Source organism: Artemia sp. Qi Xiang Cuo, chromosome 13, assembly GCF_049724085.1.
Source record: "Artemia sp. Qi Xiang Cuo chromosome 13, ASM4972408v1, whole genome shotgun sequence".
NCBI lineage: Eukaryota > Metazoa > Arthropoda > Branchiopoda > Anostraca > Artemiidae > Artemia > Artemia sp. Qi Xiang Cuo.
Genome location: NC_142806.1, coordinates 36,691,286 through 36,708,145, shown reverse-complemented (window position 1 = coordinate 36,708,145; position 16,860 = coordinate 36,691,286). Strand labels below are relative to the sequence as shown.

General features: G+C 34.6%; 1 protein-coding gene across 2 annotated transcripts in view; it reads left to right on the top strand.

Annotated features, from left to right (window-relative positions):
* mesh (sushi domain containing 2 mesh) overlaps positions 1 to 16,506 on the top strand; it is a 94,459-nt gene extending 77,953 nt beyond the window's left edge. Inside the window, exons 16-19 of one of the 2 annotated variants that reach the window (XM_089099462.1) lie at positions 1,172 to 1,326; positions 3,453 to 3,635; positions 13,592 to 13,748; positions 16,367 to 16,506. In XM_089099462.1, coding sequence (XP_088955588.1) covers positions 1,172 to 1,326; positions 3,453 to 3,635; positions 13,592 to 13,748; positions 16,367 to 16,445 — 574 coding nt within the window. In that variant the 3' untranslated portion in view covers positions 16,446 to 16,506. Of the gene's footprint in view, positions 1 to 1,171; positions 1,327 to 3,452; positions 3,636 to 8,639; positions 10,092 to 13,591; positions 13,749 to 16,366 lie in introns of those variants that run through there. The other variant, XM_089099461.1, reaches the window with a different exon arrangement.
* The last annotated feature ends 354 nt before the right edge of the window (positions 16,507 to 16,860 follow it).

Sequence of the window (16,860 nt, the reverse complement as noted above, 5' to 3'; positions counted from 1 at the left end):
AGTTAAGTGGCCATAACGTCAGTAAAGAATGCTTAAAAATTTTCAGTAGAAATTTGCTATTCTTATATATTTTTCAAAGCCTTTCTATACCGTGACAATAAGTGGCACGCTGAAACTCTCAAGAACCTTCAAAATAGCTCTAAACAAGAGTCCAAACAGTTTCTTCTACATTCAACTATTAAAACTGCCAAAGTTTGTATCGTACGTTGAGTCAATGCTTTTAATGTGAACCGTTATGAAAAGTAAAGACAGTACATGGATACACCGTGTGCCTCTAAAGTTGAAAATAATTTGGACTTTAAAGTGTAATGCCCGTGATAATAAATATTTAAATTTTGTCAATCGACAGGTTTAAAAACTATCAGGAGAGATGGACCAAGTGTGTTTTGGCCGATATATGACAGTTTTTTTAATATATCGACTGTTCATGGATCCGAATTTCTTTTATTGAAAATGAGATTTTGAAAATGTTACGTTTGTACAAAAAAAAAAAAAAAAAGTTTTATCCATCTTATTTTAACTTAGCGCAAACCTCCAAAAATCCCAAAATACATCTTTTTTGGTTCTGACATCAATACCCTTCCATTTACTCCCATGTTCAGGAAGGCCACAAAAGATACACTTGAGTACGGGTAAGTGATTGATTAAACAATCCTATAGAATGCGGTTTAAAAACAGTAGCATGGTAATCGGTTACCTTTTTATCCTTCCTTTTCTTCGCTATTCTATTCTGTCGTTGATTGATTATTTCTAATGAATAAAACAGTTACCAAACCAATAAAATATACAGTATGTTAAGAGTTTCATCATTCTATTGACCATGAACCAGATTTTCTTTTAACATTTTAACTCATTACTTTGCCATTTGAATTTTTGTGTAACGGCTATTGGCAAAGCCATGTTCTGTTATAGAATTTAACCGTTATTGATAAGATTGTCGATACCTGAGCATAACCAAACGAAGCTGCCGTGCAAAAATTGCTGAGACTAAATAAAACTGGGATTTAAATTCGTCTGCTTCATTTTCATTGTTTTTCGGCCCTTAATAGTCAAGACGCGTCGTTAATCTAACACATATATACTTCTTGGAGGCATAGGCTTAGCTTAGCAAATACTCAATGAGTACAGTAGGAACAGCGAATAATGAAAATAACTGTATAATTCTTTCTAGCACAAGTTTCAACTCAACTGATATTGAGCAAACTTGTGGAACAAGTTACCAATGTTACTATGATTATGCAGTTACTCTGAATCGACAGTACGGAACCTATTCAAAATACTACTTTGATGACATTGTTAATATTCGATCTAAGAACCTTAGAACCGGTAAGTAGTTCTTATCATTATAACTGGTTAAGTTTTGAAAGTAAATGTTACTCCCAAAAATAAAAAGTAAAGGCCATAAGATATGAAAAGTTATAATGGCCTCGGATAAATTAATCTTTTTTAACCCTAGAAAGGTAAGCTTCCCAAAAAGTTACGTAGATGGTAAGCTTTCGTAAAAATTACTACTTGCAGAAACATTGACTTTTAAAACTCATCACTTAAGTATATTTTAAAAGTAAGTGGGAATTATCAAAAACAGATCTTCAGATAATGTTTTACACAGCACAAAAGGTTGCTTTTATTTCTTGGAGTCACATGGTATGCATGACTTCGCACGGTGCTCACTGCAGAACGGTTTTTTGCAGTGGTTGCAAAAATTGGTAGTCATTTGGCGGATGCGCACTGGGCAGAGGCTGAAGGTCGTTCTTCTCCTTTCCACAGACGTTCCTGAATGTATTTCACCTGTCACCTCCATTGTTTGACTGATATCGCGTCTGATCGAGTGCTGCAAAGTGGGGGCTCCTAAGCTAGTGGTCATATGCGGCTGGGTCAACTCTTTGGACAGAACATTCATGAAATCCTTTCGTGAAAGTGGTCTTCCACCAGATTTGGAGATATTGAAGGAGTAGATGACATAACTGTTGATAACCGCGATGTTGATCAACCCATAAAACATGCACATGGGCCACCTGTTTGTCTTCCGAGCCGCTGACATTGAACTACACATTTGGTCAAATGTGTCTACACCGCCTTTGGTGTTATTGTAGTACTCAATGATCTCAGGCTTCTTGCTTGCATATGTGATACTGGTACCCTCATGGCAAGTTGACAGAAGCAGGACCATTTTTGATGGCTTAGGAAGATAAGACACTAGAGTCAGTTCCCGATCGAAACAGAACATTGAGGTTCCTGTGATTCTCCCTTTGCTTACAAGCAGCTCTTCCGGAATTTCTCTCTTGTTTTTTCGTACTGTACCAACTGTAGTCAGTCGATACGGTTCTTTCAGTAGTTCTGCTGCAAACGGAATCGATGTAAACAAGTTGTCAGTCGTGACATATCTATTTGTCAGTGTGAAAAATTTTTGCTGCTCATTTCTTAAATCAGAAAATAGCCAAATTCAGCATTTTCATGTGCTATTTCCTCACGAAATTTGCTAAGAAGCTTGTCAATAACGTTAAAAACTTATCTAGCCTCTTTGTCTAAAGAAGCTTACTAATTACCAAGTTTTGATAAAAAAATCCCTTTTCCTGAAATAGGTGAAAAGTTACGTAGATGGTAAGCTTTCGTAAATTTTACTACACACCCTTAATATTTCCACAATCAATTCGGATAATAAAACCTCGGTGACGCCACAAGAACTGGCTAGTCATAATATTAACATATCGGGGAGGTCGGTTCGCGCAATGCATCCGTTTCCATGGCAACCGCGAAAAAGTGTTTTTGCGTCGTAAAATTTACGAAAGCTTACCCTTCTAGGGTTAAATGCTGGGTGCTTGCTTCTCAAAACTTCCCTCCCTTAAATAAGCTGAGGAGGGAGACGATTAATATTGTTGTCACTTCATGAAGTTGACTTGACATAAATAACAAATTATATAATCTTTGGAAAGAGCTATGAAACTCCCACAGACAGTCTTAGTATAGACTTGTTACTGATATTTTTGCTCTTCACGGAAATCCCAAAGCTATTCTGCTTTGACCAGGATAGACAGTTCTATTTGTATAATACAACTACGAAAGTATGGGATAAAATAATTGAAAGGACTTGCGTGGGTGTTAAACGTTTGACAGAACTCCAGTATTGTATATACTGTAAACATTTTTTTCAATGCGATTTAAGAAGAGTGTATACAAGAGTTTGCGTAAAAATGCAGGGGGTGGAGGGCAGCGTTTAACAGAAATTCATTGAAGCCGAGCGGGGTCAATTAAACGAAATAAGAAAAAAGGGGTCAATTATCTGAAAAAAAAACAAGTTACAGAAGAATCGTAATTTGCAGGTTTTCTGTGCTTTTTAATGGGTAATGTAATGTGTAATGACTTGGTAAGGAAGATTAATTCAACAGCTAGATTACTGTTGCATTCACAGTATTTAATAGAAAAATTATGTCTGACTACGCTTCATCTTTTAGTCATATCTTGTGGAAACCTTCCCGTTCCTCAAAATGGAAGAAAATCTTCATTTGAGTTCACTGTGGGTACAACCGTCAAAATAGATTGCGATCCAGGTTATGTTCTTGTTGGAGAAGATAGGCGATACTGTTGGCCAAACGGAGAGTGGAGTTGGACATCTTTTGGGGCGGCAGAATGTGTTCGTAAGTATAAAAGCCATTAACAAAATCCAATAGCATATTTCGCCTTTGAGATCGATTTTATCCATAATCCTTTTGCAAGAACTTTTTTTTTACGAATTAAAGGCTGATGGCAGTCTTTTGAACTGGCAAATCCATACAATTCGTACAGTTCCATAAGTTGTCCAATCCTTTCTGCTTTGTTAAAATAAGGCAGACATAAAGTTAGAAATCAAAATTTTCTAATTATCTAGAAATTTATATCTCTTTGTTAAAATTGTACTTTTTATTGCTTATAAAATCTAAGAAAGCAGACAGGAACATATATAAAGAACTATTCATAATGAAAACTATTAAAAAAGTTTTAGAGGAGATACTTATATTTTATTTAAATTTCGGGAATTAGGCATAAAAGATGTGACACTTCCATTGCACAATTTCTTGCAGGCAATCTGAAATATTATTAGTCTAATTGAACAGACGGATTATTGATTAATATATTCATAACTATGTTCCTCAAACTGGTGCTTGACCCTTAAATATTACCGAAATTATTATAACGTACCATCTACTCCAATTCAATGAGCGGAATAACAAGTTGTAATTGGACAACAGGTTGCACCAGTAATTGCTTGTAAACGTAGATGTGCAGATACCCATTAAAAGATTTTATAAGTATTAGCTTTTTGTCTAAAAAGGCTCCAATATACTGAAAAAGAAGTCATCTGAGAGAAGAAAGAATGGACCATCCATTGATTTCAGGTTTATTTTAGTCGATATTTTCAGTCAAGTTTGGTTATTGAACCAGAAAAAAACTATTTCAAACTTCAGAAAAACTCAGATTACAAATAAAAGACAAAATCTATAGAAACCACAGTCTCCTCTAAAAGATTTGGTTCAAGTTTTTCCCGTTGCGAGGGTTTGTCTAAAATTTTATCTCGAACAGACAGTACAATATTTGAACTATACGAGAAGAGCATAACGAGAAGACTCGAACTAACCAGACAATGCACTTTCGAAACTGGCACCCTGGGATTTTTGAATAAATTCTAACGACCACGTTGATCTGTCGGCTGATAAATGGATAAATGGATAATAAATGAATAAAAAAACGTGAAAAATGAATTCAAATAAAACATGAAAGGTGACAGCTTTTTCGGCCACAGAACCAAAAAGCAGAATCAAAACAATTAACTATGATCTATTCCAGTCTCATTTCTAGGAACTAAAGACAGTGTGTTTTTCCTATACTGTTTATACAGTGCCCTCGTATGCTTCCTTACATATGATACACTCTGCCTGATACTGGAATTAACAAGAGATGCTATTCATTCAAAGAGCCATATAAAAATACATATCCATCATGAGATCAAATATTTTTAACAATTAAACAAAAATTAATCAAACCAACACTAAATCATAATCCAACACACATTCGCCTCTACACCTGGACAACAAGCTGCAATTTTTTTTAGTCCTGCACAACCTACAACCATCGGTAAAAGTGTCAAAAGACAGACTCTTAATGAAAACAGGCCACTGAGGAAAAAAACATAGTCATTGGTATCAAACTTTTGATTTCAGTGAATATCCATGGAAAGATGAAGGGGCTGTGAATAATGGAATGGAGTGGCCTATAAAAGACTGAAGCGGGATGTATAGTCGAAAAACAACACGCTTAATATGGAACTGGATGGCACAATAAGTGTTCTCAGTCGGCGTAATATTTTCAGGTCTTTCTTATGGATGAAATAGAACTGAAGAGCATAGCAAATAAAGTTATCGTGATTTTTGCCAAGGACGGAAACAACCACCTTCTTATATACCCATGTCACTTCTTGTTCAAATTAAGCCAAGTTTGAAATACCAGTTCTAGCGTGTCGGTTTAATTACCCCATTACTATTTTTGAGACAGATAGAGGAGCCAGGCAGGGTTTTTTTTATTGAAAAACTTCACCGTATCTATCCGTAACCAAAATTCTACTATTGGGTCTCTCCAAGTAAAGTTTTAAGGTTAAGCTTTTAGAAAAATATTTTAATGTTTCTTTCTCAGTTGGTTTCGGAGACCATAAGTATGGTATAAAATCCACGACTACTCCCATATGGCTGCAGGATTGGCTTTCTGCACTTGTAGTTGGCTACGACTCTGTATTTTCATATCTATAAAAGACATCCAATATTTTCGAGGACATTACCATTCCACGCTTAGAGGACCTTGAATAACTTTGCGTCGACATCTTCTGCGGCTAGTAGTCCTTCTGTTACTTCAGAACTATTTTTGTTTGTTGCTAACAATTCAACGCCTGTCCTCTTAAACGCCTGTTTTTCAGGGGAGCCAATATGAGAGGTGGGACTACTCCCTAGATTATACATTCCCCTCTAGATCTTGAAAAACATATTCTTTGGCAATTTCATTGTAATAAATCGAAAAAAAAAATTATCCCCCTTCCCCTTTAGATCTTGAAAAATATATTTTTGGTTTCTTTATTTGGTTATTTGTTGTTTTTTTTTGTTTATTTATTTACTTCCTATATCTCAATGAATCTGTGCCGTCACTGGTCTTAAGGCGGGGCTGCGAACTATACAAACACCTGCAAAATTTGTTAGATGATAGTTGCAAATTTGTCTGGTAGTTTTTAGGGGGTCACTACGCAGAAGAGCTTATTCTAGAAGTATACTCATAATCAACAAGTTCTACATGACTTTACACTTTCTAGGTCACATGCTAAATTATATAGAGGCTTCTGAAAATAACGGTCTTTCTATCCATTGTCACCTGAACTAGCACATCTAATTATACACTTTGAAGTACAAGTCTTTATCTTACGACAAATCGGTTGTCCAAAATTTAAGGAAATAATTGTTTTAAATAGAAAAATAGGACTAAGAACAAAGCTGATTCGCTTAAGTTCTGTTAATGCCTAAAAATTAGTACATTTTATTTTTACCGCTTAATCCTAGGACTGATCAAAGGCACACATTGCCAAAATGAGGAATGAATTAGTCATCACAAAGCCGCTCTTCGTACTTACTTAGCAACTGTACTGACTTCAGAGGAACAGAAAGGAGAATTGGGTAGGGGCCCTGAGATGTCAGGTGTTTACTGAAATAGATGTGATAAAATTTCAAGGGGGAATTATTATTAGCCTACCATCGCGCTTAGGCAAATCTTAGGATTTTTGCCAGCACTCTGGACTTTTCAAATTTACAGGGACTTCCCTGATCCAATAACTTAGCATCAGTAGCATCAGATTAACTTTAATGTATTCCATTTGCAGCATAATTTTATACTGTATAGCATTCTAAACTTATTAATAATTGTGCCTATTCAGTAGTTGAGCGAAGACACTCGTTTGTAGTCTTGAATAATATTTATTCTGTATGCATATATTTTCATTGCTTGTTAGAAGGAAAGCTATTAAAGACAAGAACAAATTGCGTATACTTAAAATATGAATACCATTTTTTTTCAGTTAAGATAGTTCAGTGTTTTTAAAACGTTCGCAGTGAAGAATTCAGAACTGCAAACACTCAAATTTTGGAAATTTCTGAAATAGGACCTTTGTCTTAATACTTATAACTAGCCAAATCTCCATTTATTCTGCATTACTTGTAACATAGACATACGATATTGATCTAATATGTTTGATGTCTGACAAAGACCAGCAAAGAAGATAGTATATTTTTATTTTACATGGAGTTCTAATTTTTAAATGCAAGCAAGTTGAATATTTTCTTCGAAAGTGACATAACTTAGAAGCAGAACCAGTACTTGTGCATTATTCGGCACACAGTCGAGAATGTGGATCCACAGATAAGATAGTAACCGATTTTTAGCTGTCAGTATCCGAAGAAAATTAGCTTAGGCTTAGTTGAAATCTACGTTGTAGGTATATTTTTATTAAATATTTAATATATAGAGACAGTTTTGATTCGGTTAGGTATTTAATATAATGCGTTCTGTACAGCCCCCCCCCCTACCATAATACTATGTTGTAGTTTTCATAGTTTTGCTACTAAAGTATTGTATTTCCATCATATTTTGATATATTTTATTAGGATTAACACAATTTCACTTCTCGAGTGTGTACGAAATAATTTACAAGTAGCGCAAAACCTTTTCAAAAACGTAAAAAAAAACGTTTTTCTTGGACATGATAGTTCTACATCCTTTAGTTAGATGCTATTTGAAGCATAACTGAATTTTATCACCCTAACTTATGAAAACTAAGCTAATAAGAAAAATAATTATTTTCATAACTGAAGTTAGAATATGAAGGTTTATGTTTATTTTAAAATCTGATTTAACAATGTCTGTGGCCATTTGATGACCAACTAGCGCAAATAAAACTACGTCTTTTTCATGGCTAAATGAGTCATATTTCCCAGCCATTAATTACTGAAAAATATGTCTTCTAGAATTTATGTCTCTATCAAAGAACGCATGTGACATTGTTAGCTCCTTTCTCTTGGTAGTCTAATTTTTTTGTTGTTTTTTTTTTTACATGCAACACATGGAAAAATACATTTTAAGGAAACATGTAGTTAATGTATTGTCGATACTACCATCCTAACGCTAAAAGATGTATCTCTTGAAATACAAACTTTTATAAATTGCAATTCATTGATTTAACATACGGCTATTTAAAGTGCGGCATATACAGCTAGTCATTTCGATAACATAATTTTTTTAGCAGGCCTTCCATCCCAACGGATTTCTCACAATTGATACATCCTTTTTTTTCCTCCCTCTACTGTTATACTTTCCCTAGTCACTTTTGATGATATTTTTTGGAAATTTGAGTTATAAAATTTCTTGGTTACGAGGTTTTAACGTTTGTTTACATTTTTTCTGGTAAATATCTGATGAGTAAACATTGCCCCATTCCCACCTCCTTGGTGGAAAAAGTTTTGTTTGCCGTCTTGTTTTTTTTCAGTTTCTGTAAAGATATTTGAAATTTATATAGAATACCTTTGTAAATTGTCACCTCATTTGACTTTCTAAACTGAAACTTGTATTTTATTCAGCTGAATCTGTCTACTTCGCTCAGCAAGGAGCTTCAATTTTTGGTTATGTTATGGCTGCGATAATCCCACTTCTATGCTGTCTCCTCTGCTTCTGTTGCTACCAGAAAAAGACTGGGGCAAAGCCTAACCCTAAATGGAACACGGCTAAAAAACCGACTGAAAAAATGTCCCCAATAACTAAAATAGAGGATAGACCAATCAATCCCAAGGTAGAACGAACGACTAATGTAACAAGACCAGCTTTCATGGATAATTCTGAAAGCGATAGTGGAAGAGGCAGCAATCATGGAAGCAAGAAACCTTCCCCAACATCAGAAACTTCCCAAAATGGCAGCTCTAAGTCTCATAAAAGCAGCGTTATAGATAGCAGTTGGGATAGTTCAAATTCCGACAAAGATAGCCCACTGCCACCAAATGATTTCCCAGCACTGCCACCAAAACAATCAAAAAGACGATATGATGGTGTTTATTATACCAATGAGCCTTTGAAAAATCGTCCAAATGTGTCCTTTGAAAAGGACGTTTTAGATTTAGATATGCCACCAAAGGCAACAGTCAGCAACAGTGTAGCTGTGTAATATTATTACTTGTTAACCATGATCGAGTTTGCATTTCTGTAAATTTGAGATTCGATTGCAGAAAAGCCAAAATGTTTGCAAGATTTTATGATTAAGCTATATTTACAAATATTTGAAATTTTTAAAGCCGAAATGACAATTGTAAAAATGATGTATTATGGAGATAAAAATACATTCTGAAAGGACAAAGCATCAGGAACACCTAATGACCTTATTACACATGTGACCATCTTCAAATTGAGTCAAATGGCTTTTAACGAAACCATCAAATAAACTAGCAGTCATGTTTTCAAATTCAAATTAACTAATGCAAGATAGAATCAGGATTCCCGTGCGGTTATAACTCCAAACCCAGAGATTCTTTACATTCCAATTTTTGAATTCCATTTTTACATATTTGTTTAAGAATTTTTCTTAAGTTTTTTATTTAGTATCAGAAATGAGATTTTTAATCTTAACAGCAAATATGAAGAAAAAAACCCGATTATCTTCGAAAAATAAAGAAAAACGTCCATATCCTTCAGCTGAAAGTCCGTTTATCACTGTTATTGCCATAATCATGAATTGCTCTTCGATCATGGTTTATTTAACCTATTATTTCGTCACATGGCAATGGGTTAAATTAAGTTTACTAATCCTTTAAACCTTCTTTAAAAGTTCTTCATAGTTTAAGCTTAGATTATCTTTCTCTGTCGTAAAATCCATCTTAACAATGAAGTTATTTATTCTGCAAAAGGTTTAGATAAAATATTCAAAAGAATAGAAACATTTAAGCCATTGCCTAAAGTTTTGTTAGACAAGGAACATAGTGTATCTCGCATTATTATAATTTTGTATATGTCAATTGTTCAAAATAAAATACATCATTAAACGATGAATAAGGAGTGCTTGAGCGAGTGTCTAGAACTATCAAGTTCAAAAAAAAATGTATGTGTCTTAAAAGCGAGAAGTTCCTTGTTTAATGAAACTTTTCTAGACACAGACGTTCAAACACTGCTTCCCTTTGGTCCTCATTTATGATAGGTCGCTTTAACCTTCTGAAAGAATTTGGCCATGACTTTGAAATAAGATCGTATCATTTTTGTTCTCTTTGATGTCATCGCAAACCAGACATAGTCTACATGCCTAGGTACTTTAAGGGGAGATAGCCAAAACTACTTTGAACCACTTCTAACTACTTCCGCTTCCAAAACTACTTCTCTCCTCTTCTTTTTTCAATCATTGAACTACCATGTCTTTGTAACATAAATACAAAATAAATAAATAAAACAAACAAATATATATTTGAAACTATCGATCACAAACCCAACTTTCGGTCAAATTCAAAAGAACTTCTTTTTTCGGTCATCAGAAAGAGAGTTATAGCCCGTATACCATCTTTGATCTGTTACGCATATCAGTTGTTTTTTTTACACACAACTAATCCTTCAACGTAAACCAGTAATTAAAAATAAAAGACTAATATGAAACTGAAATTTCCCGATGGAAAGTTTTAACAATATTGAAGTAAATTTTTGCTGAGAAAACCCAGGACTTTATGTTAACACAATAGTGTGAACTTTTGTTCTCTAATGTTTCAAGAGTAACGACCCTAACCCAAAAACTAAAGTCTATTGAATACTTAAAATGAACACTAATTTGCATCCTTCAATTTAAATCAGTAATTAAGAATAAAAGACTAATTTGAAACTGAAATTTCCCGGTGGAAAGTATTGACAATATCAAAGGAAATTTTAGCTAAAGAAACCCAGGACTTTAAGTTAACGCAATAATGTGAACTGTTATTCTCTAATCTTTCAAAAGTTAGCCGCACTAGCCAAAAAACTAAAGTCTTGAACATTTAAAACAAGAAACGTTCAGAAAACTTCTGGAATGAGATATTAATTGAAAAAATTACAAAACTGATCTGTATGCATCTCAAACTTTTATTCCTCATCTATTAGTCTTGCACTTTACACTTCGAATTCTCTGCGTGTATATTTCAACCAAAATATAGATCGTGGCACCATCATCAGTTTTGTGCTCGATTTTACTCGACGATTCTCTTGACGCGTGACGAACTAAGTGATCAACACACTTTGCTGATAATATTCTGCCAATAACAAAAGTTGCTTAATTAAAAGCAATTACTTAACCAGGGCGAATATTTCAGATTCCTATTATCCTCTCCTTCCTTAAAATGTCTCCCAAGGATCCCCAGGACAATTAAATATATATTGGTATCGAATTGCCCCCCCCCCCCATCTGGTAAAATAGCCTTCTCTAATACTTGACAGGACAGAATGTTGCAGCGATTTCAAACAAATGGGAACGGTTGGCCCTGTTCACAAATTAACAAATTAATATGGAGCACACATCACATTTAGTATTTACGTAACATAAGAAAGGATAAAATTTAATGAGAAAATTGAGTTTTCTTTTCTTTTAGTAAAATGCCCTGTAGCCAATATAATGATTTGATTTATTTACAAACGATTATGAACGGCGTTATTTTGCGAGCTGTTATTTCAGGATTGCGTAAAATTTTCAAAGAATGTCTTTCAAAGATGTTTTGTTCCATTTTCTTTATATATATATATATATATATATATATATATATATATATATATATATATGTTTATATATATAATTTCTAAACAAGCATGTATTTGATGTCGGACCCCTTGCTTAGTTTGAGAAGCGCTCGAACAAATGAACCAAATATATTATTAGGTAAGTCCTCATTTCCTTTCTTGGTTTCTGCCTGGCACATACATATAGAAGACCAACAGAAACAGGCGAAACATATACAATATTTCAGAAAAATGTAGGAAAATTCATGAGATTTTGGATTAAGAATATGCTCCTTCACCCTATTCTCCATCCCTTGTTTCAATAATAAACTTCGGCTTCAATTTTATGACTAATACTAAACTCGACATAAGTTGAAAAAGAAAAAGTTCGGAATTTGGCTTGTCAGCAAAGCGTAGCATATATTAAATACGTAGCCTAACCTAGCCTAGGTACTTTTTTTGCCCTTTCAATCCCAAAAAACTAAAGTTTAAATATCTTTCACAGAGTGAGCAATACCTCACTAGGCAGCGGAAACCTGCATTTCATTAGGATCTTTGAAATTCTAATGCGGTTCTTCTCACGTGTTTACCGGATTCTTGACAAGTACCAAATGTTATTTCGTTCCTTCAGTCATAGTCACATAGAGGGAGTATAAAAGGGGGGTAGCAAACGAAAGCTAAAAAAGATATTATATTATTTTTGAAGCTAAGAAACAAATGTAACATTTCAAAGGAGATAAAGAATAATTATGAGTGCCAAAACCATGTAAGATCAACATTTCCGTAATCTACAGTGTCAGTGAAAGTTATAGGGACATGATACGTATTGATACGCGTGATACACATGATACGCGTTACTGTGACTGTCCCTAGGTTGTCGACTTTCTCCCTGACAAAATGAGAGCTAAAGTAGTGTCATCTACAGGTTCTTTTATATGGGTTATTTAAAATCTGCAAGTCAATCCGAAGTCCGGCGGACAAAGAACTAGAGTCGGTTATTTATATTTTAAATGCATATCTCTTCCAAACAATGAGACAATGGAAGGCTCTTAAGGCAAAAAAAAATCATCATGTAATTGAACAATTCTGTTTTTTCTTACAGAGGCAGGGGGGTTGACAAAAAGATGTTTTATTTAGAAGGTAATAGCGATTCATTGCAATTTTGCTCTTTACTACCACTTTCTTTTTTAACCGGTTTATAGTGTTACCATTCACTGCAATCTGTTCGGGGAGAGGTTGAAAGTAAGACTTTTCGTTTGCTCCGATTTTAATGCAATTAAAACTCATCACAGTTTTCGATTACTCTAATACACTGAAGTCTGTAACGCCTGAACACGGTAGGTGCTGCATAATATCAGAGGCAGATCCTTTGAAATTTTACAAACCAGCAAAATACGGCGGATAATGGGAACATGATGAAAAAGAGCATATGCTATGATGGGAGCACGGTATAAGTATATAGGCTACCAGTAAGCGAAATGTTTCTCCAAACATGCCACACATCTTATAGCGCGCAATTTGGGAAGTGCCGAGACCTCCAGAGCCATAATAAAACTTGCTACTTGGTTTTCTTCCGGAAACATCTGTCATTGCGTGTGCGCGAAGGCGGGGCCATGAAGAGTGGTTTTAGATGTTTTAAAAATCTTCAATGGAGAGCATAGGACTTATCGCTACTGTACGTTACTTCTACTGTGGATGAGAGGCAGGCCACTACCGTGTACACGTTTGAGACAATCATATTATTTTTTGCACAAAGCTGTCTCCATTTTCATCCTCTTGCTCTTCGTATGCCTTATCAAATAAATTTTGATCTAATTTTTAGCTGAAGGATATTACTACTCTAATCAGGCTGGTATCATAGCTGGTATTGTTCTAGCAGTTTTAGCACCAATGTGCCTCGTTTGTGGTTGGTTCATTTGCTGTGTAAGGAAGGAAAACAACAAAAGAAGCTTGAAACTCAACGACAGAAAGAGCAAAATGTAAGCAGAAACTGATTTAAACTCTATTCGTTGTAGATTTTAGATATTTCACTAATACCTCGTGAAATTTGCGAATAGAAACAGTACAATATTTAATATTATTCTGCACAAAAACACCAGTTGTGTAAGGGTCATAGCCCCTTCCCTCCGAGACTCAAGAATGTGCATTATATCTGCAAAAATAATGAAAAAAGGGTTACATACATTTTCTTTCTTGCCCCAGCCCCTTTAAAAAATAAATAAAAAGACATTCAATAAAAAGCCCAAAAATCTAGCATCACAATAGTTTAAGTTCTAAGAACGGCCTTAATAACACAGTTATTAAGAAGTTTAATAGCACAGCACAAAACGAACGAAAATGGAAAAAAATTAAGAACCAACATTGGCTTCCCTTTACAAATTTACATATGCAATAAGAAGAACTGAACCTTTTTCTGTTATAATCAGTCGTATAATTAAGTTCTTTAGTCCTGTGGCATGATTTTGTCAGTCGATCTGAGCACTCGTTTGCTTGTGACAAACCGACATATCACAGTGATTCAGACGCATACAGGAAATGCTCGATTTACTAATTTGACTTAAAATAAACATCAGCAGTCATTTTTGGGCAGTTTGCAATTATTTTTCTTCAAAAGTTTATGAAAACAAACTGTAAATAAGGAGCGACACGTACTAATAATAACCAAAATTTTAAAAGAAGACGTTTCTATAACAAATTTTATATCCAAACCCTGGGTTCCCACTCATGCGATCTGACACAAAAACGGCCGTGTTTGTGTCAATTTCCTCCTTTTTTGCTACCAGTTTATCCAGCACATCACTTTAACGGCTGCGTTGAAATACTTCTACTGATCCATTTAAAATCACATCCGTTATTCTGAATTGAAAGCCTTGTGGAACGGTAAATTGCAAGTAACTCTGAAATTTATCCTGTTTATTAGAAGTTTTCTATTAATATTTGACAAAAACATGAGCCTCGTGTCCACTTAATACAAGATTTTAATACTCGAGGTCTATTGCCAGGGAAATGAGTATAAAAGATAAGAATTATATTTTTCATTAGGCATAGCAAGCCTAGGCTAATACAGGTTAGCCCTTTGAATATTTTCCTTGGCTTCTAGAACTTAATTAGTCTATTGCTTTTTAGATATCCCATTATATGATTTGCACTTTAACGGATGCAATGAACCGTTTCTATATGAACGTTTTTAGAGTTTTTCCTGCATCCAATATCCGTGAGCCGTTTTCCGTGATAAAAAAAAACAAAAAACAAAAAAACACACCGATGAGAACCAAAGGAAAAGAAGAAGATTTTTTGGACACTCTAAATATGTAAATTCATTGAGTTTAAAATCACAGACAAAATTTTCCCTGATTTTCGAGTGAGCATACTGGAAAACCCTACTCCATAGTTTTCAAGCCTTTATTCACAAAATGCGAAATTTTGCATTTTTCCAAGAAGGATAATCACGAATGCAGGTTTATTTGTTTGTTTTCTCCAGGGATGATCGCATCAAGTCAATGGTCTTAGAATATCGGGAAAGGGATCGTTCCAACTTAAACTGGAAGTTCTAGTGCCCTATTTAATCAAAAGATTACCATACCAAACTGGCAGGTTCTAAATTAATAAGGATTTTATCAAAAAACTACATATACGACTTGTCAATTTTAGAGGCAGGAATACCATACGGTGGCGCTTTCGTTCCTAAAGATGCACATAATCTGTTTAAAATAAACTTATTAGAGACAAATTTTTTCAAGCTCCATTTAACTAAGCTGATTCCCTTGAGGCTTGGTAAAACTGTGTACAATGGTATATAATCGCAAATCATTTCCTACAATAGAGGATGTTCGGTGGATCTTTGTGCATCTGGGGGGGGGGGGGAATTTGAAGTCTCAAAAAGTTCACTCTTATACGCATGTTTTTTTTCCTCAGTAGGTCTTCAAACAAACATAGGTTCGTGAGAACTGGGGCTGTTACAAATTAATCGTAATCCTCCTTCTTTCCTAGGAAAATGTGGGTGCTCCAAAGTGATAGCTCTCCTCTTGTTACGGAAATATCTTTTTTCTGTTTCAAATAAAAGATTACGTTAATATGCTTACCAGCACAAAAAGGAGACAGTTAAAGGGAAAAACATCATGAGAGCCATCAGGCCATCCTGTCGGCGTCCAGGAGGAGATTCCTAAATAAAGTTTTGCTCGAAGAACTCACCCTGAAAACAGTGAGTCAGGTCAAAATTCCTACTCGACATTTGAGACCCCCTCCTAAGAAATATTGAAAGGGTGTACTAATTTAGTGACGATTACATCTGTCCCAAAAGATCAAACGCGTACACAGGTTTTTTCTTTTTTTGGGAGGGGGGTTCAGAAAAGATAATTTATGAAAAATAGAAAATTATTCGGTTAATCTTGAGATTTCAGTGGACTGAGCCCGTTGTCCTATCTCCTTGAACAAATGGTTTTCGCCAGGTCTTGAAGGCCTAAAAAATCCTTCATGTTTATGGTGTTAAGTCCTCCTTGCAAAAGCTGTTATGTAAAAAAAAAAAAAGAAAAGGGGGAAAAAACCTACTGAATCATCGCAACCTAAGTAGTGGTTAATATTTGCTTTAAATTTGCAGATCCAGGGCGACAGCACCAAAATTAACCCGAGAAACAAGAAAAAATAGTATATCGTCTTCAGACTCAGCAACTTTGTAGGAAACTACTGATTTCAAATCTCGATTTTTTTAATTTTTTTTAAATATATTTGTTTTCTTATTGTTTTTTCTTTCAATAGGAATGGGGATGAGGATCACCGTGTATTACATATATTACAAATAAAGTCCAAAGGGAGGCAAATCCTCGGAATGACCATTATACAGTGTACAAGTCTGAAAAAGTCAAATAAACGATTCCATTTTGCGCTTTTATCAACACATCTCAGTAAGCAAATAATAATAAAAAAAACACGATTGGTAAAAGCCCCAAACTCATTTACTGGTTTCTGTTGGACTTTTACCAACCTGCATGAATTAATATAAAACAGTTTGATTATCAATAAAAATCAACCTTTTTAAGCAACAGGTTAGTGTGTTTTTCGAGGGCGGTGGCCGAAAAATAACAATCCAGTAGA